Raw genomic sequence first — 22,241 nt, 5'->3', positions numbered from 1 at the left:
GCTGGGCATTAATAGGTTTTTGACTTGCCATAAAAGCAACACAGAAACAGAAACCGAAACTGAAACAGAAGCCACAACAGACATAGCAGAGCAACAGAGAGTTGAGTTGTCCAAGATGGCCAAGAAAATCCCCTCCTAAGCTTGAGTGAGCAGACCAGGGCTTAAATTGCTCGCCGGCCTTTAAAATATTATTTGGCCAAAAATCATAGAGGCAGTCTGGAATTGTTCACGTAACTCGATTCAGTTCAAGTTGAACATTTTTTGGCAGGTCTCTTTGGGTCTTGATTAGGTTTGCCCGGCTTGAGCTCGAGTTGCTCTTGTAATTGGCCTGTTGCGGGTCTGTGGCTAATAGCATTTGGCCGGTAATTGGCCGGCGATGGGTTGGGAAATTAATGCGATTCTCTTGCACCGAACGGACGTTGCCATGGCCCTTAATAATTATCATGGGATTCCATCAACCGCTCTGCCAGTGTCCAAAATGAAAAAGTAAAGAGAATTGACGCAATTAGGTTTGTTCACATCATTTTCTGGTCTGACAAAACACAAAATATCGGAGACATTTCTTTCAGGGAAGTTACGAAAAAGGTGAAACCGGCCAAACGAACTCTTTTGAGTGTTATAAAGTTTGTTAATTACGATCCAATAAAGGAAGTTATAAACCAAGAAATAAATGTCAAATTACGAGGTTTATTTTTTGAAATTTTCATTGAAATGTTTATGAATGAAAATTCATAACTTTGCTAACCCAAAATGCTGGTAACTTTATTGAATTTCATGTATATAGTATTTTCTTGATCATGAATTAGATAGAATATATTATGAGTGTCTCACGAGACTGTGTTTGTTGTTTATAAGAACTAAACTAACTATTTAATTTCCGTCCAAATCGAATGTCATTTTTTTGTTAAATTTTATTAGAAATTCGATATGAACGTTGAGGGTCGCAAATCCATCTAACGTTGTACCTGTTACACTCCCACCGACCTTGACCTCCATGGGGGTAAACAAATTTGTTATCAGTTTACTTGGCATTTTTGTATCTCCCTCGACTTTTATTTTTCATTCGAATCCATTCTTTTCAAGTCTATTCTTTTGTTCACCAGAGATACATTCGTGCATACATATTGTTTGTATACAAGTTGGTATTATTGTGCGCTCCTATGGAGAATCCATTTACATTCCTTCGCCTAGCAATCAATTTTCTGTGCTTTTCCGTCCTTCATTTATCTATTCAATCAGAGGGAGTCGACCTCAGTCACAAGACATCCCCCGAGTTACTGAGTTACATGCTCGCCTTTTCTTTTCCGAAAACATTTTAACATTTAAAGCCGATTGAGACTTCCCTTGCCCAGGGATAGCCCTCTTCGTGGCCCGAAAAAAGAAAACTTTTTCAAAAATTCATTTTTCTCAGCATTTGCACTATTTACCCGGGTGCACTCCACCCCCACCCCGTTAGCTGTTTGCACTTCTGTTTTGCCTTCTTTGCATTTCCCGCTTTCCACGGAAGCATTTTCTTCTTGTTGCTCTGCACTCAATCACTCTATCTCTATTCCACACACCGAACACCGAATGCCGTCCGCTTGCTATTTTATTTGCCGATTTAATCGCGTCTTGAAGCTTCCTTCCTGTGACTGTTTCTCGAGGGGATTGGGGATTGGGGATCGGGGCTAAGGCAGTGGCATTTTGTGAGGCGTAGTTGCCGACACGCGCACACAGACTCATAATCAAATGTAATGTAATGTGCTGTGAGGCAATCTATAACCACCGGCCATGCAACAGCTTGCCCCCGCCGGAAAAGGGGGGAAAAAGGGGGAAAGAGCGAAAGATGAGAAAATGATTACGAAACTCGAGTGGCGAAAAAGCGAGCAAACGAGCGACTTGAAGATGCCAACGCTCTATTAGAGTTTTGAGAACATTATACGCTTGTTATCGTCATGTCTAATCCAACGATATTGGCCGGGGATTCTGGGAATTTCGATTCAATTCCGATACGAGTGGGTAATAAAAGAGATGTCTAATGCTCCCAATGGAACTGAGAACGGGGACCTGGGAGTTGAGAGTAAAGTTAAGTAATAACTTGAGCGGAAAATTTCATGACATTTTTCTGGAAATGTTGCCTTAATAAATTGTGACACGGTAAGGAATTGTAGAAAATTCGATTGAATAAATCATAACTTTAGCAAGAGGATATACAAGTTAATAAATAATTGATTTATAGTTCTTAATAATTTAGTCTAGTTCTTAATTTTTATAAATCATAAATTACTAATTTGTGAGAACTAGTTAGGTAGTTATGTTTTGTTAAGGGCTATTCCAAGGGCACTCTTAATTAATCCAAAATAATTCATACAAAAAAGATATTGCCACCATTTTCGCACTGTAGAGATAAATGACGATATTATTGCAGATTTATTTACAGAACTTGTTAGGTTTGTTTCCGATAACCTAACGAAATCCGGTAATAGATTGTCTAACGAAGAAAGTTTGGCTATCGCTCGTTTGTTTTATCGCCTACGTTTCACATAATTATCCATTGCAAGTCTCGGGTCTTTTTCAGGAAAAGGTAACGCATTAATTCAATTAAACAGATTATCGAGCACAGAGCAACTACAACAGCAATCGAACTATTTTTTTGTGTGGCTAGCAAAGCCATAAAGCCGCAGTAAGATCTTGCTGAAAATTAAGCTAACCCGACGACTGGTCAATGGCTCGGCGCGACAGACAGCACAAGTCTTTGACTTGTTCCTGCCCCTGCAGCCCGCTTTTGTTTATTTATTCTCACTTTTCACGTTTTCCACTTTCCCATTTGTTTGCCTGCCACAACTGTGACATAGACGTACGTACACACACGCTGAGTATGTATGGCCTGGACTGTGACGGTGTTTGCTCAATAAGTCAGCCGTGGGGGGGCGTCGACGGGGCGTATGCTTGATGTGCCAGTTGAAATAGATGTGCACGTCGATGTGTGGATACACGGGTATGGATGTCGATGCCAGGCGGACGTTCCTACTGGGCCACGCGAATTGTCGACGAGTCGGCAGAATGTGTCAAACAGTAATAATCAGCTTCAAGGCGAAGCCAGTTGACAATGCTCGCACATCCTCGCTAAGAGGCGGGCAAACAGCACACATTACATCCAACACTCGGCACGAAATAAAGGGAACAGCTCGAAAAAGCCCATAATACTTCCTTACGTATTCGCATTCCCCATTATCCCCATACACTTGGAATAACAAATGGGATTACAGAAAACGCTTTTTGTACAAATTTACCAACAAATGGCATAGAGTCTTGTGATTTCTACATATATTCTGCTTAAACTTCCAATTTTCGGGCATATTTAGTGTTTTCAGTGTATTATCACATTATTTTCACTGTTCTGCGAATAAAGTATTTCGGGACCACGCTGCGTATGCGTTACATTCTCTCAGCTTTCACTGCCGTCGGCTGTCGCTATTAAACGCACATTATACATAAACTTTTCGATGCATCGCACTTTCCGCCTGCTGACAAGGGTTAAGGGTTCGACGTTACTTTCCAAGGAGATGGCCTCGGGGCCAGCCTCAGCATTCGCATCAACATCCACATACACGTCAGACCAGACCGGAGCAGACCCCTTGTCGCAGCGTCTTATCAGGCGAATTGAGCTCTCATTCGCACGCAACAAATAAGTTTATAAAATCAGAAAATAGGCAAATGATGGAAAGGTAACCGCAGCTGAAAATACCCTAAAATTTATGTGTATTTAAATATATAAAGATAGCAATTGTTTATATTTTGCTACATTTACAAAATTCCCAAAACTTAAAGTAATAGGAAAAGTCTTTTGCGTATACCAAACAAAGCTTAAACTTAATGATTACTTCCTCTTTTGCTTACCACATTACCTATGTAAATATTTCTTTCTTCGGTTTGCTAATTGCCCGACTAATCCCTAATATAAATACCATGGAAGTCTGCGCACGTGTCACCTACACTCCGTCCCTTAATCAGTCACAGGTGAGACTTGATTCGAGGCCCTGTAAACGACATGCAAACAAATTGACAGAGTCATGCATCTATAAATAGAGATGTCTGGACAAATATAAGAACAGAAAAAGCCTGTCTTCGGGAGATTGATTGAATTTTCGGTTCGGCCGAAGGAGTGACAAATGTGTGCTCATCGGCAGGATACTAGAAACGTGTACAAAAAAAAAGGGGGCTTTCCCGCACTCAGAGGCTGTAGGACCCCTTGATAAGGGTGTTAGAGCTACAAATATTTATATACATGCTTGTATATTTACGTATGTAGAGCTGGGGCACTGTGAGACCTCAGAAATAGAGGTACTCAGAGACGACGATGTCGCGCGTTTGACTGCACTTAATGAAGCCTGCCTGAGCCGCACCGCGCAGTACCGACTAAATTGACTTTATTGTTGTGCAAATAGGCGCGCTCTCCTAGTCTGTCGCACTTCTCGTTAAGTACGTATTATAATAATATATTTACATACTCGAGAGGAGCGGAGAGGAGCCGGCAGGCGGGCAAACACCCATTGCCAATGCGTGCGTCTGCTCATTGTACTTAAATGTTATAAATAAATAAAACATGGGCAATGCTGTGCAGTCCGCAAACGCGCTATAAATATTTCATGGGCTGCCTCAACGCACACAAGGCGCTGTGTCATTAAAATAAATAATTTTCAATAAGCCTTAATTAAATTAAGTGTAAATTGAATTAAATGTTTGCCTACAGTTGCCATGTCTGCAGCTGCAAAGTACGCGACACGCAAACGAAACTAAGTTATTTACCTTTCCATGTTTTTTCCCCCTCATCAGAAATGATTTTAAATTTACAGCGCAGCGGTTCATGAAAAATAAATTGTTGGTTTTTCTGGTTATTGCAATTTCAAATATAAATATTTGTTCAAGAATCACAGCAGTAAAAATGGGAAAGTATACCAATGAACAAAGCTCAAAATACCCTTGGCAATCAATCATGACAGATGGATTTTATATTTACTTAGGTATCTTTTGGTAGACGAAATCTAATAAAATGTTTTCTACAGTTTTAAATTATATACAAATTTATTGATTTTAAGAAAACCAACAATACTTTAATCTAGGATATAAAGGTGTGAGTTCTTTTGATAAAAAATATGAACTAAAATTTGCAAAAGCAGCTTTAAAATAATTAAATTAAAAGTATGACAGGTCAAGTTCTTTCTTTTTTTATTTAACTTGGTTAAAACTGAAAAAAAATAGGAGCCCCTAAGGGGTTTCTAAAAATATTTTATAGACTAATAGCCTCAGAGGTAATAACTTTTTCCAGATTTAACCCAGTTATACAAGCCTGTTAATTGCCTGAAATTTGTTTGTCGCTTCTTTGACGTATTTTTGGCCATCTCATAACAGATAAGTTTCGTTTGCATATATGTGGCTTATCTAACAACAATAAATTATATGGTAACCCGCTTTGTGAATGAACCTTTTTCGCTAAAAATAAACAAACATTGCGGTCCCATGGGGGGAGCTTACTCCAGCAATGAGTGTCGTTGATTGCGCTGGAAATCGTCAATAAAAATAACGAAATAATTCCGTTTATTCGTAGACGATGGAATATTATTACAGCGAAAGGCTTCTGCAGGTTAATGTATGCGGAAGCGGGAAAATGTGTGCAATTTAATGAAATTAAGCTCTATTAGACAGAGAAAATAAATGATAAGCTGCCCCAAGCTGGATATGATATTTTCCCGAAAGCCCTTTTTGGTCCTTACACATGATTAATTTTGTGTAAACCAGCAACCAATTTGAAATGTTTGATTAAACGGCAAAGCATAAATTTCGCTTTATGGGTATTCCACACACAGTGTGAATCGTGACGTGGGGGAAAGGTCGTGGTTGGTCATTAATCTTCAGCATTTTAGCAACATTTTCACGCATTTGCACCCAGACATCAGACCCACATCAGACCCATAATCCAGGCGCTTGTTTTCCACCTCGAAATCGCTGGATAAACCAATACCAATACCAATCCCAATACCCCTTTTTGCCTTGGCAAGCTTGCTCGAAATTGAAACAACAGTTTCGGCTGAGCTGCCAGCGCGTTTAATTAATATTAATTTGCATTCCATGACACTGAAGCTGAAACTGAAACTGACACGGTGACGATGTGTACCTCCCCAGAGGAGAGGGGGTTGTGATGGCGCCACTGACCCATCGAATTTATTCGCGAGTGGTCCAGTTGGGACAACAAAGTGATCAATGGACCCAATCAATGACTGTGACACGTCAGCACAGCGTGTATCAGTGCCTCAACTTGATGGCTTAAGCTCGCGAAAGTGAAATTCTCTGCCTAGGTACAGGGTATTTTCTGGGTTAGTAGGTTATATATAAGCTACTACTACGGGACTATTTCAGGTATCCAACCATTTCTCTTACCCAAAAGTACATTGAGATCAGTAGCAAATAATGGGTAACCTGTAGTCCGGTACTCGTGTTTCTCTCCCTGGGGCTGTACACGATTTTTGATTGCTCTTAATAGCGCTTAGGCTGCTGTGTGTGTGCTAGAGCCTTCTGTGTGTGGGGGCTTGCGCCTTTTAATCGCCTCAATAGATTTGACATTCAGTTAGCTGAAACGCCAAACCGACCCAGCAACAATAATAATAGTCACTTTATTTCGCTCACTGTCTGGGGAACGGTTTGGGGAATGGCGATGAGAATGGGGATGGGGATGGGGATGGCGCTTAGCGGTGCGTGGCTCATAATTTAACTTTTCAGCGGAAATTCCCACAAGGTGTTCCCGAAACCCACCCCGCCCTGCCCCTTCCACAGCTGCGGGTGTGAGACAACCGCACAAATTACAAACACAAGGCCGACACGAAGACAGCACCAAAAAAAAAAAAATAAAACCAAGCAAAGCAATTTAAAAATTTACGACATTCCACACTCATTACACCTTACGGGTTTTCTCGTTTTTCCCTATACTTTTTTTTCGCTTCAGTTTGGTTTTGGTTTGGCTTTGGCCATCGGCGGTCCGCTGGCGCCACGCCCCCTGCGTCCAGGTGCGCCCATGCGAATTTTCGCATACAACTTCCGCGCGCAACTTTTGGGTTTTTGTATGCAAATTTTCATTTCTGGTTCTGAGACTCTTTTTTTTTCTTACCTTCCTCCGTTTGCTCTGCTTTGTTTTTGTGCTGGGAAATTTTTCGCTGTTGTCGTCGTTTATTCTTGAGTTGAGTTGACTTGGGCTTGGCTAAGAGCGGTCCGAAAAGAAAAAACATATAGAAGTGAGTAGAGTTGAGGGTGTCGACTTGGAGATGAGCAGTAGAGTCTGAAGGGGCTTTTCAAACTGATATTCTGATATATGTTAGTTGAAGAAAGCCAAAGAAGCAGACCAAGTCTAATTTTTTCAGCAAAAAAATTTCAGTATTAATTTATATAGATTGGAACTGACACCCCTTTCAGTTGATCCTTACCCGCACACATATACCCTTCTAATTTATGATACCCCTCAGAAAAACAATGGACGAAGCTGAAGAAATTTTCCTGCCTTATCGGTTGTTGCTGTTCGAAATGTGTGTAAGAGTGAGTAGGGGGTGGCTCCCATTCCTAGAAGCGAATTCCACCGCTTGGTTATTCACGTTCTTTGGAGTCCAAGTCAAAGTATTTGCATTATTGCCAGCGCTGCTCTGGCATCGGGGAATTACCTATAATGACGGTCACTTTGGCTGCGAGGGCTGCTTCTCGACGGTCGCCCGCTGATGGATGGTTTCCTTTCGCTGGAAATTTCATGATCATTAAGCAGTAAAGTTCTGCTCGAATGGGGGAATTAAATTTGGCATTACAAGAAGAAATATCATAAAAAAGCTGATACATTTAATGGCAGCTTGCTCAGTTTCTTTAAGTTTATTTCGCTTGAAGGCAATCTTGACAGTTTTATACATTTTCATTTTCTTTGTTTATTTATCTGTTACTCAATTGTGTGCTCCTTGGTTTATATAAAAAAGAAAGTCGTATTAAATAGCTTTATTTCGTTTTTTTTTTCTTATTTATCTGTACTCTTATGCTGTCTTCTTTGGTTTCTATTATTAGGCTGTCCAACTTTTTCATTAGACCTATAACAAGTACAGATGAGCAAGCGAAAAATGTAAATTCAGTTTGCCTTTGTTCAGAAGTACTATGTTTTTTCACTTGAAGAAAATCCACTGGTTTTGTGTAGTCTGTCTTAAAAAAGGTCCAAAAGTCCAAAGCACACAAGGGGCGCATTTACAAGCTGAAAGTTGATGTAGGTCAGAAAACGTGGGGATTCCACCAATAATTTCTCCGAGTGCATTCATTCATTCCCCATAGTGCTTGTGACTTGTTCCCATTGTCCTTGTTATTTGTTTTTGGACTTGTAAGTGGCTCAAATAAAGGAAATGGCGTACGAGGGGGAGAAGGGTATAACGACATCGTTCAAGTTGAAGGACATAACTGAATTTCGGTCGTTGTGTAGTTCTTGCCTTCTGCTTTATGAAATTCAAATTGCAAATGAGAAAACCAAGAAGCGAAAGGCGAATGGCGACTAGCAAGGGAGAAAGGGTCCGTAATGACTTCTCCGGCTCTGCTTCACGGAGCGTAAAAACTAATTAATTACACGTGCAAATTGTGATAAATTCCATTTGCAGCACTCCTTTCACTCTAATAATTCATTTTTATTGCATTTGGTGTTTCATAATTCCATTTACGTCGAGCTTGTAATAAGGGGGACGACTTGTTCTGGTATTTATCCCCATGCAGATTTCCATCGATTTTTATGGGCGAGTGGGTGGTTGTTGATGGTACCCCGGTGACCACAACAAGTGTCCTTGCGCCAGTTAGCCATCCGCAGCCACACAGCCGTGCAGCCGGTGCACTGCACATCTCATTTTGGAGCACTTTCTATTTATATTCCTCTGGCCTCCAAGCGGTCACTGCATCCTCCTCCGTAAACAAATTTCATTACGGGCTGTTTTTGTTATTTTTAATCTCTCGACCACCACGCACTTTTCCGATGTCTAAATCTGTACAGCATTAGGGTGAGTCATGTGGGGGCGGGGATTCTGTGTAAAATTAAGACATCTGCCACTTTGAGCCCACCCATCGGCGTGCAATTTCAATTCATTTGAACTTGAGAGGCGAACAAGAGTGTGCCAAGTCCTTATAATTAATGCCTGCAATTGAACTTGACCCAAAAAATGTGTGAATAATTTTACAGACGATAGCAGCTGGCAAGGCGAGGCATTGCTCGAGTTATCCCAAGTGGGAGGACGATGGGTGGAAGGGAGGCTGCATACACTTCGAGTGGAATCTCCTTGCAAGTGCCAAGCCTTAAATTACGAAACTCTAAGCCGTTTGTTTGCGTGATTTATGGGAGGAGCCAAAGGGTCTAAACGGGTCAATTGGTATCCCTTGTAAATATTAAAGGAATTTATGAGCTTCAAGAACGAAGAGAATTTCTACCATTTGTTGAGGTAACGCCAAGGGGGCTGGGGGCTCATATGTGAATATTTATTTGCGGTTCCAAGGAATTCAAACAAGGAAAATTATTTATGATTTAAATTAATATTTAATGGTTGGTTAATAGCTTAATAGCTTAATTATATATACATTTAATGACATTCAAGCTAAGATTCTGTAAAATTAATCCTTGAATTTCCTTGAATTCATATCATGAGTAGCCTAATTGTTTTGTATGCAATGGCTTGCTAAACTAATGAGGTCTTTGCTTAATTAAATTTATTTTTACGAAAAGATTATCATATTACTGATGCTTATTTCTGGTTTAAGCTTAAGTTGGGCTCTTATATCCTTATTGAAATTTCACAAACCATTTTACTTGTCTCAAGAAATTATTGAAATCTTAGAAGATGAAAATGTCCAGAATTTCAGTCGATATCCTTGATTGCCTGCAAATAAATGTAATTGCTTGGTTGCTTAGAAATAGGTTTTCCATATCTGATCAAGAGTTTGCTCTGCAAAATAAGCTTGACATAAACTTTAAAATTCAGTAGTAACATAAGTGAATGAGAAATATCAAATGTTACGGTATGAGTACGCCATATCCTTTATGTGTTTTTCTTTTTTTTTCTGCGTAGCGAGTTTCGCTTTTGCCAAGTGCCTATTTCCTTTTATGCTAACATTTTTGACCCAGTTATGCGAATATCCTTTCAGGGTTTCAAAAGGAAAAACTTGGAAGGCAACACTCTTTATGGTATCTCCAGCTACACTTTCCCATCTCTGCGCTCTACCTCGTCCCTTTCTAATCCCATCACTCAAATTGCAACTACACTTAGTTCTCAGATCCGACTCGTTTCTGTTTTCGTTTGATATCAAATGCATTCATGTTGAGTTTTGTAATTAAAACTGTAATTCCACGTTGATGGAGGAGGAGGGGGAGGAAATGGGGGACATTAGCATGCAAATGTATGCGTGACAGAGGGAGAAGCCATCCAAGGTAACCCCAAACTCCCCCCGCAACACACACAAAAACCCTGGCACAGCCTCTACGAAATAGAGTCTGCTTCGGCTTGATAAGTGGGAAAAGTGTAAAAATTTCGTTGCATACTTGCCAGCGTCGAAATGAAATTGCGGCTCCTGCGGCAGCTGTGACAGCCCAGCCAACCATTTCAATCGCGGAAGAGTCGCCTGCGACTCTTCTAGAAGATTAATTTGATCGCCCGCGACATCGCATTCTGATCGCTTTCCGATCTTCTGTTGGGAGAAAGTGTACCTACGAATGCGACTCTTCTAAGGGAGTCGCGGGGGGCTCTTCTGAAGAAGTCCCAGAGGAGTCTTTTGGAAGACTCGCGGAAGAGTCTTCTGGAAGAGTCGCGGAAGAGTCTTGTGGAAGAGTCGCGGAAGTGTCGCCTTAAGAGAGTATAAGAGTTTTTTAAATTAATTTATTTTTTTTTTATTTATATAACTTCATAATTTTCTTTATTACATTTACATCATCTTAAATTTAACATATTTATTTTGTTTCCAACCAGGGGTTGCTGATAAATTTTGTTCATATCTTGTTCGTTAGAATTCGGGAACTTTCGTAAACCAACACCTATACAAAAGAAAATTAAAATTAAATTATTTGTATTTATTTATTATACTAATTTCAATAATACCTTAGTATAGCTTTAATGAGTTCCGTACAAATGTTGGCACATCGCTCCCACATATTTGTTGCAGTTTGTTTTTCTGAAACAAAAATATATATATTTAGTTTGGTACTCTTAGATAAATAAAAAAGAAAGATAAAGTTAATCCATACCACTTATTCCATCGTCTCTTCGTCAGATAGTAAGGGTGCCAATGAATCATAGCTTTCAACGCTATAATTTTCTTCACAACTAATAACAAAAGTTTTAATATTTGTTTCACTTCTTTCACTTATTTCACTTGTTTCACATGTTTCTTGTTGTCCTGTTTCGGAAGTTTCATAAAATTTAAAACGTTTTTGGGGTCGCTTTGCTTCGCGATTACTACGATTTTCAATTGCCTCGATGATGAACTCATTTTAGTTGAAAATAATATAAAACAAAAACAAATTAATAAAACAAAAATCGTTAACCGAAGAATTAAAATACAGATCGACCGCAAAGACAAAAGAACGAAGTCAAACTAAATGAACATAGAAATATTGAAAGACGTTCGGTTGGCACTCCTATTCTCACTCAAATGTAATGCAATTTGTTTTTGTAAAACTCTTTTGCTTTTGGACGCATTCTCTGCTTTGCATCTATGTACGGTACTTTAATCCCTGATTCCTTCATTTCCTAGTTTTTAACGCTGCTTTAAGAGTCGCCAAATAATCGCAACCGCAACTCTCAGAAGACTCTTCTTGGGGATTTTCGTAAGTAAGTCCTCCAGCAATCGCCACCGCGATTCCCAGAAGACTCTTCTTCGGGATTCCCGAAAATTATTTCACCAATGATCGCCACCGCGACTCGCAGAAGACTCTTCTTGGCGATTTTCGTAAATAAGTCCTCCAGCAATCGCCAAAGCGACTCCCAGAAGACTCTTTCTGGCGACCGGCGATTCGAGAATCGCCAAATGGTTGGCAGGGAGCTGGCACGTAATACTATACTCACACACACACACTCACATGTACGCATGTATGCGAATGTAAATGTAAATTTAATTGTACTATGGCCAGCAGAATAGTAAACACAAAATGGAGGCTTTCTACAAAATTGTATAAAACTAAACTGTCAGCAAGAGAGAGCTGCCAACATTTATATTTGAAAAATAAGTCAGAAAATCGCCTTGTTTTATGCTTTAATGCTTTTTATGCGAACTATATCCCTAATTTAACAAAGTTTATTTATAAAATTCGTAAATTTTTCAATAATTGTAAATTGTTATTGTGAAATAACACATACTTTAACCTACTCAAAAATATAGTACTATAGTTAGTGGTTTTAATTACTAAACTCTATTTTTGATGGCACTTTAATGTTATTTAATATTACTAAAGTTATTTTTTTATATATATATTTTAGCTTTTCCAAGAATTTAATCTTTTTAGGTCAAATGCTGAGGGCTTTCTAGGAATGCATAAATTGCCTCAAGGGCGACCTACACCATTTAATCTCTGGGGTGAAATCAGCACTTAGTTGATGGCAACTTTGATTACTTTCAAAATGCAATCGTTTCTAGGAATTCCACAAACTATAGCTCCAAGTAAAACTAATCTTTTCGGTGGCGGGTATATGGTAACCTTATGTTTTATCAAACAGTTTTCACTATTAGTTTGATCTCGATTGTACACGCATCTAGGTGGTGTTAAAACCACCAAAGGCGACTTGTAGCCGTCAGTCATTCTCAGAGATGGCGTCGCCTGTCGCCGGCTTGGCCTGAAAGTTGGGCCAACCCTTTGCGGCTTTTATAATAATTTCAAGTGTTTATAGTGTGAGATATGTGTGTGGCAGTAGCACTTGGCAGAGAGTGTGCGGGCCCATTTGCAAGCTCGTATCTTTGTACGCCTGGTCGCCTGCCGCCGGCTGATGAGAGTTCGGATTTGGCTCGGTTCCTTCCTGGCCAACTTCCTGTCACGCTCGAGAGAAAGGGGGCTGGATGGGGCTCTCCTCCGATTGGTATATAAATATTTCGCCGATCCCGGAATCCCTCCTCCTCCCCCTCCGTCGCTGTGTTTGTACAGGAAATTTGAGCAAAGAAAAAAAAAAAAGAGAAGAAAATCCATTTACGTAATTACTTCGAGTTAACTTTTGCTGCAGCACAAGGATGCGCGCAGAGCGAGCCCTTTTCCGTGTTGAATTATTGAAGAATTGCTTATTCGCTTATTGGAAATCTGTTTTCCCGCCTGTCCTGCCACTAGTTGAGTTACGACCAGCATAATTGGATGAAACAGGGCCGGGCACTCAACCTCAACCCATATCGATTACGTTACACCCGAAAGTTTTCCCATTTTCACTGCGCTCTCCGACAACCGTTAATTATATTTGGCCAGCGAACATTTTTTACGACAGTCGCCTTACCAAGTTTCGTAGGGAAATCAGCTTGACGTGTTAGTTTCATTTAATTATCGTAATTTATGCTTCACGGTTTTTCCATCATCGAACTTGGAGGCTAATCTAAGTTCACCAGCACTTTTCCTGTGGCGGATGAAAAATTGAAAATTAATGGCCCGAAAGGCGTTACCTTTGAATAAAACTCATTAGGGGTGCCATATAATAAACGCCATTTCCAAAAGCACATTATTTTCCATATTTTTTTGTTTTGAGAGAACAAACACTAAATCAGTGTCAGGCAGGTAATATATTTAGTTTTAAGTTTTTCAACGGCCTCTTTTAATATAAATTTATGGGTTATTAGAGTTTCATTTTTGTTGAAAACATTAAAAAGAAATACTTTACTGCATTAAGCCACAGAAAAATAGCTTATTTTATAGTTTAAAGAGACGTCAATGTAAGGTCTCGTTGTGTGGAAGCATTAAAAGATATATAATTAATCGGGTTCCTTACTCAAATAATACTTTATATTTAAAACTGAAAGAAAACTCAACTTGAACATGAGTAATTCATTATCTCGATCCCACATCCTTTGCAGCAACTTAAGTATATGAGCTTCCTTTGCACCATAAAACTATCCACTTATATATATTTTCAATTAAATCGCATTGCCGGTCAACTAAAATAAGACGTTTACCGAGCAGCACAAGTCAAGTTGGCTTAACTCTTCTTTTTCACTTACCAACTTTTCGCAGGCGTGGTGGCATTTAATAATGTAAGACTGCCCGGCTCGGTTCTGAAACTAAGACTTGCCATTCTGTAATTACACACGAGTTCGGGAAGCGAAATAGGACGGGACGAAGGAGGAGTGACCCCGTCGAGGGCGACGACCAACAAGTTGCCAGCGAAGCAAGCCAGCCCAGCCCCATTCCAAGCCCCGCACCCCGGAACTGAAAGCAGCAAAACGGCAGCCGTGGATACCAACGCGCTGCGCAGCTCAGTCACTGTGAAGGTGCCCCCGCTGCCGCTGCCACCCCCGCCGCCGCCGCCCCTGACCACGTCGCTGACAATTTGCCAGCCGCCGCCACCCACTCCGCCCTACCAGAGGCTCACCAAGGCGCTGCAATGCGATCCGCGCTGCGGCCACGAGGTAAGTGCGAATTGAAATGCTTGTGGCCACAGAAAAACTTTAGTAGGGAGTCTGGGAGAAGGCGTTGGCATCCTTCAACCAGAAGCCCCACCAAGGGATTGAGGTGTTCTTTGATGGCTAGACCGACGCCAATTAGAACAGTCATTACATTACGTCCAAATTTTGATTAAAGAACTTGTAAGGTAGATGTACTGTTCACGTAATTTAACATAACAATATTTAACACGGATAAAGGTATAAAGAAAGCTTAATTTTGATCCATATTCGCTTGTATTATATATGAGACATCACTGCGTATGCGTAATATATGTACCTTTTCTTATTGTGTTGGATTTTTTAAGAAGTCAAGTTACATTAAACAGTGCAAACCTTAAATTAACATAGTAGAAGCTCATTAATAGGAAGTAATTTCTAATAACGAACATTTGTTGGGTTATTGTTATAGTAAATGTGATAAATTTAGATAAAATCAAAAATTGAAACAGTTTAACATAAATAAAATATAACTAATGTTTATATTTCACTCCTAAACTGCCGTAAACTATTTTCTACATCATTTAACTGGCAGTAAATCTGTTCCTTTGACTTGGCACACCTAAATGCAACCATTTGTTGTCGCAACAATTGAGTAAAATCAACCTTAATCCTGCCTTGCAGCACCACAGACTCGTTTAGATTAATGCGATTTGCAGAGCAGCCATGACATAAAGCAAATTTCCTCGAGCACCCTTTTACGTACGTTGTTAGATCCTCGAAGGTTGCAAATTGTTATGGTGGAATTTATCTCCGCACCGTGTCATGAACTTATTGTGCCAGATTTTGTGTCCTTGCGCAAGATGAATTGTGTCTCATATAAGCTTGAATGCAACCTGTTTAGCAGCGCACTGAAAATGGGGGTTTACCTTCACCGCCTCTACCCTGACGTCACAGAAAAAGTCGTTGTCGCTTGTTGCCGCCGCCTCTGTCACTTTGTGTGCCCGAGTTTGTGGCTGTGTGTAAGAGGTGTGTTTGTGTGTTAGCTAATACACGAACCCTCTGCCGCAGCGCTGCAATTATGTCGGGGTTCAAGGCTAATTTGCTTGTGCACCAATGGCGTTTGGGGAGGCTATCGCAAGGTGCACTAAAAATAATGAAGGGTTAACTTTTGGTTTTTTTTTTAAATGACCATATCTTAGAGTATATTAAAACGTACAAATTTTCCGATTGTTTCTATATCAGCTATATGATATAATCGACCGATCCTGCCCGTTCCCGACATATATTGTGGTGAGAATAGTCAGAAGACTATCTGCAAATTTAGATAGCTACAAACCTGAGGTACTCGTTTGCGTAGAAACAGGCAGAGGGACATGGCTAGATCGCCAAGGCTGTTGATGTTGATCAAGAATATGTATGTATATATACTTTATAGGGTCGAAACCGCCTCCTTCTCTGCGTTTCAAATTCATGATGAAAATTATAATACCCTGCAAGGGTATACAAATGATTCTGGGTAATTAATTAAAGTTAGAACATCTGTAGTAAAATACATACATATATGTACAACATAAATAAATTTCTTTAAAAATGTATTACCATCTTTTATCATATTCATTTTTTGTATTAAGTTAAATTTATTTCAAGTGTGTGCGAGCTCATTCACCGCTTGTTCGGGCCTTGAGTTGCAAAATGCGCGTGTGGCCAAATACAAGTATCCGCATTACGTATACGCCGCGTTGCGCTGCGTTCGTTTGCTCATTCCTTAATTAACGCTCACCCCTCCTTCGCTGGCTCAAAAGGTGGATTAAAGAACAGAAGAAAAAACAAGCGAACACAAACAGAATGGCTGAAAAGAGCGACCAGCAACAAGCAAAAAGCGGCCATGTCAAGTGCAGTCCACAGTTCAAATTACATTAACAAAAATGTACCGCACTTGACCTTGGCTAATTGCAAGACCACGAGGGCTTTTCGGGGGCGCGTGGGCATAAATTACAGGCAACGAGTTGTGGCCGGAATGGGCGCAGTCAATGTTAATTGTTAGAACATGTGTATATGGGAGTATCAAATAATCGCTGCATCGGATTGCTTAACCTTAGTGCGAGCCTTGTCCCTGAGGGAAACGCTTGTGTAATAGCTCAAACTTGGGCACGAGTTGCTAAAGAAATTGCACATATTATTATAATTATATTTTTCACAAATATATGTGCTTAGAAATATCCTTTGTTGATTGAAGGTAACCATCGGCCGTCGCATTGGCCTCTACAGATTTTGTGGCGATATCGGACGCGGCAACTTCTCGAAAGTCAAACTCGCTGTCCACCAGCTGACGCGTGGTAAGATGGGCTCCCACTCATCACTTATTCATTCTATAAATCAAAACCCAACCCGTTTTCAGACAAAGTGGCCATTAAGGTGGTGGACCTAGATAGAGCGGGTCTCGATGCCAAGGCGCTGCGAATGCTGTCCAGCGAAATAGCCACTCTCGAGTGTGTTCATCATCCAAATATTCTGAGGTATGTCTTTTGCACTATTTAAAAAAGGATTCGAATTGCATATATCTTGTTTTTTGAAGGCTTTTCGAGGTGGTTGAGACTTTGGGCCGGGTCTACCTAGTCACTGAGTGGATTCGCGGCGGGGAACTTTACAACCACATAACCCAAGGAGGACCTCTGAGGGAGATTCATGCGGCACCTTTGTTGAAGCAACTCTTGCTGGCCGTGAAACACATGGTAAGCTGATGATTATTGTCCTAAAAATAATGGAAATATCGCAGCTATTCCTAACTTTACTTCTTCCCTTCCCCGCACTAACAGCACAGCCTGGGTTACGTGCATCGCGACATCAAGGCAGAGAATGTCCTGCTCCTCTCGGAAGATCGTCTCAAGCTGGCCGATTTCGGTTTCAGCACACAACTTATCAATGGTGGGTTCAACAGCCCTTTCATGGCCGCGTCAGCAAACTAATCAATTTTACGCCGGTTGACAGGTGCCAATCAGAAGCTCGACACGTTTTGCGGCTCGCCTCCGTACGCGGCGCCCGAGCTCTTCTCCGATGACCACTACATCGGTGCCCCAGTGGATGTGTGGGCCCTGGGCATCCTGCTCTATTTCATGGTGGTGGGCAACATGCCATTCCGGGCACCCACAATACCCGGCCTCAAGGCGGCCATACTCAAGGGCGACTACCTGCTGCCCGGCCAGCTCAGTTTGCCCTGTATAAGACTTATACGTACGTACTGCGCTATATAAATTATGCAATATATTTTAAGACAATATTTTGTTCTTGTAATATTTTCTCTCGCAGAACGTATCTTGATTCACATACCCGCCCATCGGCCCACCATTGACGACATGCTGAACAGCCAGTTCGTGACCTGTCCCAAGCTAAGCGCGGACCTGATGCAGTGGGAGATAAGCCAGCACAGCAAGCCGGCGAAGCGCTCGATCTTCTGGGTGCGCAGCAAGTCGCACCGCCTGCGGAAGTCCGCCTCGCTGCGGGATCGGTATGCGGAAGTGGTTAAGAAGCCGGCCATTAGTATGAACACGCGGCAGCAGGACGAGATGTTCGTGCAAAACTTCCTGCAACCGATCGAGGTTGGTCACGAGTTCCTGCTCCAGGGATCGGGACAGCTAAAGGAACCACCGGCACCTGCCGAGCAGGCCAAACGTCCAACACGGAGGTACTTGCTCTGCGGCAGTCTCAAGAAGAAGGTCACACCCCTGGAGACGGAGCCGGAGAAACAGCTGTCCAACGGTGGTCAATGCGCCTCGGCCAAGATCAATCCATGGAATATTCAGGTGGCCGACGACTGTCCATTGTTCAAGAACTACGATGCGGAGACAGGCAGCTGCATTATGCTGCCCACGGCCACCGAGGATCTCAGCCAGCTAGGAGCCCTGGAGTTCGAGGCCAGACAACTTCTGGCCGAGATGGGACTCTCCTCCGAGATGCTAATCAACGCGAGGCAAAGTGGACCCCGTTCCGACATCATTGGGGCCTATCGAATCGTGGTCAACAGACTGCAAAAGCAGTCCTGGCTTGCGCGAAAGCACGTGGAGATGGCTCTTCACGTGGAGCCCAAGGCGGAAAAGCGGATTGAGAGATCGTGCTGCATACTCTAAGGCATGCGCAGATTCATAGTTGTTGAATGTTTAAAATACTACTCACCTGGTTCTGGTGGATCTGGAGATTCCCCTTAGAGAGGAAAGGCAAACTTGGTTTTCCGTAGATTGGCAGGAGAAACCAGATCAGCAACGAATGAGATTACTGAAAGATATTCCCAGTTCCCAACTAAGATAAAACATGAATGCCGAGTTCAAGATAGAAGTTACAGGAAAAGCCTATTCAAAAATTAAAGTTTGCCTTTCCGTGGGGACTTGGAGCCAAGAGATCACAAAGATCAACCCAATTAGTGTCAATTGCCAGCTGCATAGGCCCGAGTTTGTTGTTAACGTAGATTCCAACATTTCTTGTCCTTTGTTTGTTCACTCGAGAAAAGTTCCTTATTTTTGTGCAGCTTCAGTTTGTGTCCAGAGGCGAGCAGTGAAGTTAATATATATATAGAGATATATACATATATAGTCCAAGTATTATGTATTTAGTTGTTGGTCCATTTTTCAGCATATACAGACAAGAATATACGAAACGAATATATGAATATTATGCAGACACTTGGCGTAAAGCGATCGATCTCTTTAGGTTTTTCATGTACAACGTTGCATAAAAATGTTTAATTGATCATCAAAAAAGCGTGTGTCTGTCTGTGTGTGTATGTCTTGCCAAATTGTCTCCCGTGGAGTCAATATCGCGTACAATAAAACAGCATTATTATGAATCGCTAAGTCTCTCATTCGTACAAATCGTAAACATTCTAAAATCTAAATCTCAACCAGCTCGTCGTCTAATTATGCACTTTAGCCTTAGTTTATTGCATTCGCAGCATCGTCCATCGTCCTCCGCATCCAGCCCTCTTCCCCCGTCCCTGGCCGCATCCTCAGCTGCTGCTCCACTTTCGCCTGGCTCGGCTTCGTCTGTTTTCGGCGCTGCGGCGCAGGCGTCGCGAGAGAGGGAGCTCGCTCTGTGCCGGTGACCCACTCAAATGATGGCGCTCTCACTGGGTTTTTTTGCCGCTGCCTCCGCTGCTGCCGGCGTCGCCGTCTCTCCCGGTCTCTTCTGTCGAATGGAGTGAATTGATAAGAGAAGGGAATGTTGAGTTCCTTTTTGAGTGGGTTTAATAACTTTCAGAGGCCTCCAGTAAGTATTAACTAATAAAGATCTCCTTGGAATAAATATATATCTCCATTAAAGCATTTCTTATAGTGTTTTGTTTTTCTTCTTAGTTTATACTGATTTGACAAGTTTTATCCTAAATATTACAACAATTTAGTGTTAGAAGGAAAATTAATATATTTCAACTGGGGAAAAGTGAAGCTTATAATGCACAATTCAATATATACTTTACTTGTTGTTGTAAGAAAATCTGTAATTAATTAGTTAGTGAATTAGTTCCCATGATTATTAACCGATTATAATACATTAATATAGAAAACTACGCACCGGTTCTATTATTTGATATTAATGTAGTATAAACCAAAATTAATTTATGTATATACAGAGTTTAGCTACTGTTTTTTTTTATAATTTGTGAAGTTAAAAGTAAGCAATTATCACCAGATTCGGAATAATCTCTGAGATATGCAATTTCGTACGGACATGGATAAATCGAGGCTTATCATAGGCATTTTATTAAGGTGAAGCTGAGGCACATGGTCACCTGTATTGTCGTGCCCGTGAAAAAGGTAATTGAAAGCAGCGAAGCGCAAGGAAATGCATACCCCCCTTTGAGTTCAATTCCCGCTCTTACCAAATAGGGCAAACGAATCCGAGTCCGAGGTGCCCGCCGGCCAGTCAATATCGGGCATAGTTGGCCAGTCAATATCCTCCGCCGTGTCCCAATCCACGGCGCGAGTCTGGCTAATCTCGAACAGAGCCGGCGAACAAAGGCTAAGAACCTCCTCCCGGAACTTGGCTAGCAGTGTTTCAAAACTGTCACTGGTCTTGCAAAGGAAGCAAACAGCAAGCGAGGGATCCATGGCGGAAAAGCTCAGGCGGGCAGCGTGCTTTTGATGGTAGGTCTCGTCGTATTCTTGTTCTCCCGCTTCGGTTTTCTGGCCCACCATGCCCGTTCTTTGCGTCGTGTGCGGATCTAGGTAGAGCACCTCGTCATCCACATAACCCAGAAAGTACAGAGCCTGATTGGGGCGACCACCGATCATGCCGCAACTACTATCTAGTTCAAGGCACCTCTTTAAGGCTGGCACGTAGAGTGGATTGATGTCGGTGATGCCCAGACGTAGGGGTATAATGAGCAGCAGCGGCTTCCAAGAGTCTCCTTCTCGACACAGCGAGTCTGCGTGCGATAGATTAAGGATTTTATCAAAGGTACTCCTTGAGCCCAAAATATTTTCAACTTACATACGTCGTCGAGAACCACAGTGCTGTCCATGGCAACGTGCACTGCGAGTGAGCTCCAGTCATCGAAACACACCAGTTTCCTGAAACGAATGAAATGCAATAAGGGGTGACTGGAGGAGAGGAGCTACACTCTTACTTGAGGATCTGGGCTACTGTATTCGGTCCCAGCCACTCTCCAACGGCCTTGTTTTGAGACTCCCCCATCAGAGCGATTTGGTGTATGGAGTAGTAGCTCTTCCTTACGTCCTCGAAACGGTGTACGATCTTGAGGTAGGTGGAATCCCGGCACTCTGGCGTCCAGAACCAGTCGCGACCCAAGTGGAGTTCAATTAGGGCCTGGGCGAGGACCATTTGGCCACAGCGGAGCATGCAGCCCCATCCCTTGTCGGAGGTAAGTTGGACTTCTCCCAACGGCGAAAATCCATGGCGGTAGGTGCACCACAGCCGGGACTGTATGTCGCGTCGGATAAGCTCGAGTTCTGGTAAGCAGAAATAATAATTTTTAAAAATCAAACTTTATGACAAAGTAATTCATTCAGCTTTTAATTGTTTCTGGCGAGGAAATGTCTCATCGGGATTTTTACAAAAGATAAGAGCCCCTTACTCCATGCATGACTCATTTCGGTTTACTAAGTCACCCTACTCACCCTGTATGGCATTAAATCTCCTGCCCAGGACCCAGACATCCGTGTTCCGCCTAGGTATATCCTCCGGTTCGCCGCTACCCACAGCCTGGCCGACGGCGCTGGCGAGGACGCTGTCCGGTCCCAAATACGCCTCGAAGACGCTCTCCATAATCCGGGCTAGCTGATCGCTGAGTCCCACCAGCATCTACTGCCCGAGAGGCGGTGGTAGAGGGGGCGTGGCAGCTGGATCGAGACCGCCTCCACTTCCGTTGCAGGCGTCGCCGTCTGTTGGTTAATTGCCAGCCAATGACGTTTTGGTTTTTTCGGTTGGGGCCTTTGTGTTTGGCCGTTGCTTGTGCTGGCAGCACTGCTCCTGCTCCGGCCCGAGGTCACAGCGGTGGCATTTGGTGTTGGCAGTGTCGGAGCCCTGATAATAAACTAAGCGAGTATTTTAATCAGTCGGCTGCGAAATGGCTTGGTTTATTTTCTTTTTTTTTGTTGATTACAACGATAACAGCAGCAGTGACGTCGCCCGAAGTGTGCCCGTAG

At 42.1% G+C, this 22,241-nt stretch overlaps 2 protein-coding genes and 1 long non-coding RNA gene across 3 annotated transcripts; 1 reads left to right on the top strand and 2 right to left on the bottom strand.

Moving 5' to 3' along the window:
• Window positions 1-10,833: 10,833 nt before the first annotated feature.
• LOC138928151 (uncharacterized) lies at window positions 10,834-11,405 on the bottom strand. Its single transcript, XR_011444635.1, has 3 exons — window positions 11,264-11,405; window positions 11,118-11,190; window positions 10,834-11,053 (listed from the first exon to the last, which is right to left on the bottom strand). It is a non-coding gene; the product is annotated as an uncharacterized lncRNA (long non-coding RNA).
• A 2,881-nt stretch (window positions 11,406-14,286) lies between these two features.
• On the top strand, window positions 14,287-19,426 carry LOC108074430 (uncharacterized). Its single transcript, XM_017166466.3, has 7 exons — window positions 14,287-14,613; window positions 16,826-16,925; window positions 16,988-17,105; window positions 17,165-17,321; window positions 17,406-17,514; window positions 17,578-17,820; window positions 17,896-19,426. Exons 3-7 carry the CDS (start codon window positions 17,050-17,052, stop codon window positions 18,711-18,713), a joined length of 1,383 nt encoding a protein of 460 aa, XP_017021955.1. The 5' UTR covers window positions 14,287-14,613; window positions 16,826-16,925; window positions 16,988-17,049; the 3' UTR covers window positions 18,714-19,426.
• On the bottom strand, window positions 19,242-22,230 carry Atg4a (Autophagy-related 4a). Its single transcript, XM_017166467.3, has 5 exons — window positions 21,714-22,230; window positions 21,203-21,545; window positions 21,067-21,146; window positions 20,456-21,001; window positions 19,242-19,764 (listed from the first exon to the last, which is right to left on the bottom strand). The coding sequence occupies exons 1-5, from the start codon at window positions 21,895-21,897 to the stop codon at window positions 19,703-19,705; spliced, it is 1,215 nt and encodes a 404-aa protein (XP_017021956.1). The 5' UTR covers window positions 21,898-22,230; the 3' UTR covers window positions 19,242-19,702.
• Window positions 22,231-22,241: the final 11 nt, after the last annotated feature.

The sequence above is a fragment of the Drosophila kikkawai genome, chromosome 2R (assembly GCF_030179895.1).
Source record: "Drosophila kikkawai strain 14028-0561.14 chromosome 2R, DkikHiC1v2, whole genome shotgun sequence".
Taxonomy (NCBI): Eukaryota; Metazoa; Arthropoda; class Insecta; order Diptera; family Drosophilidae; genus Drosophila; species Drosophila kikkawai.
This window is presented reverse-complemented; position numbering and strand designations above follow the sequence as displayed.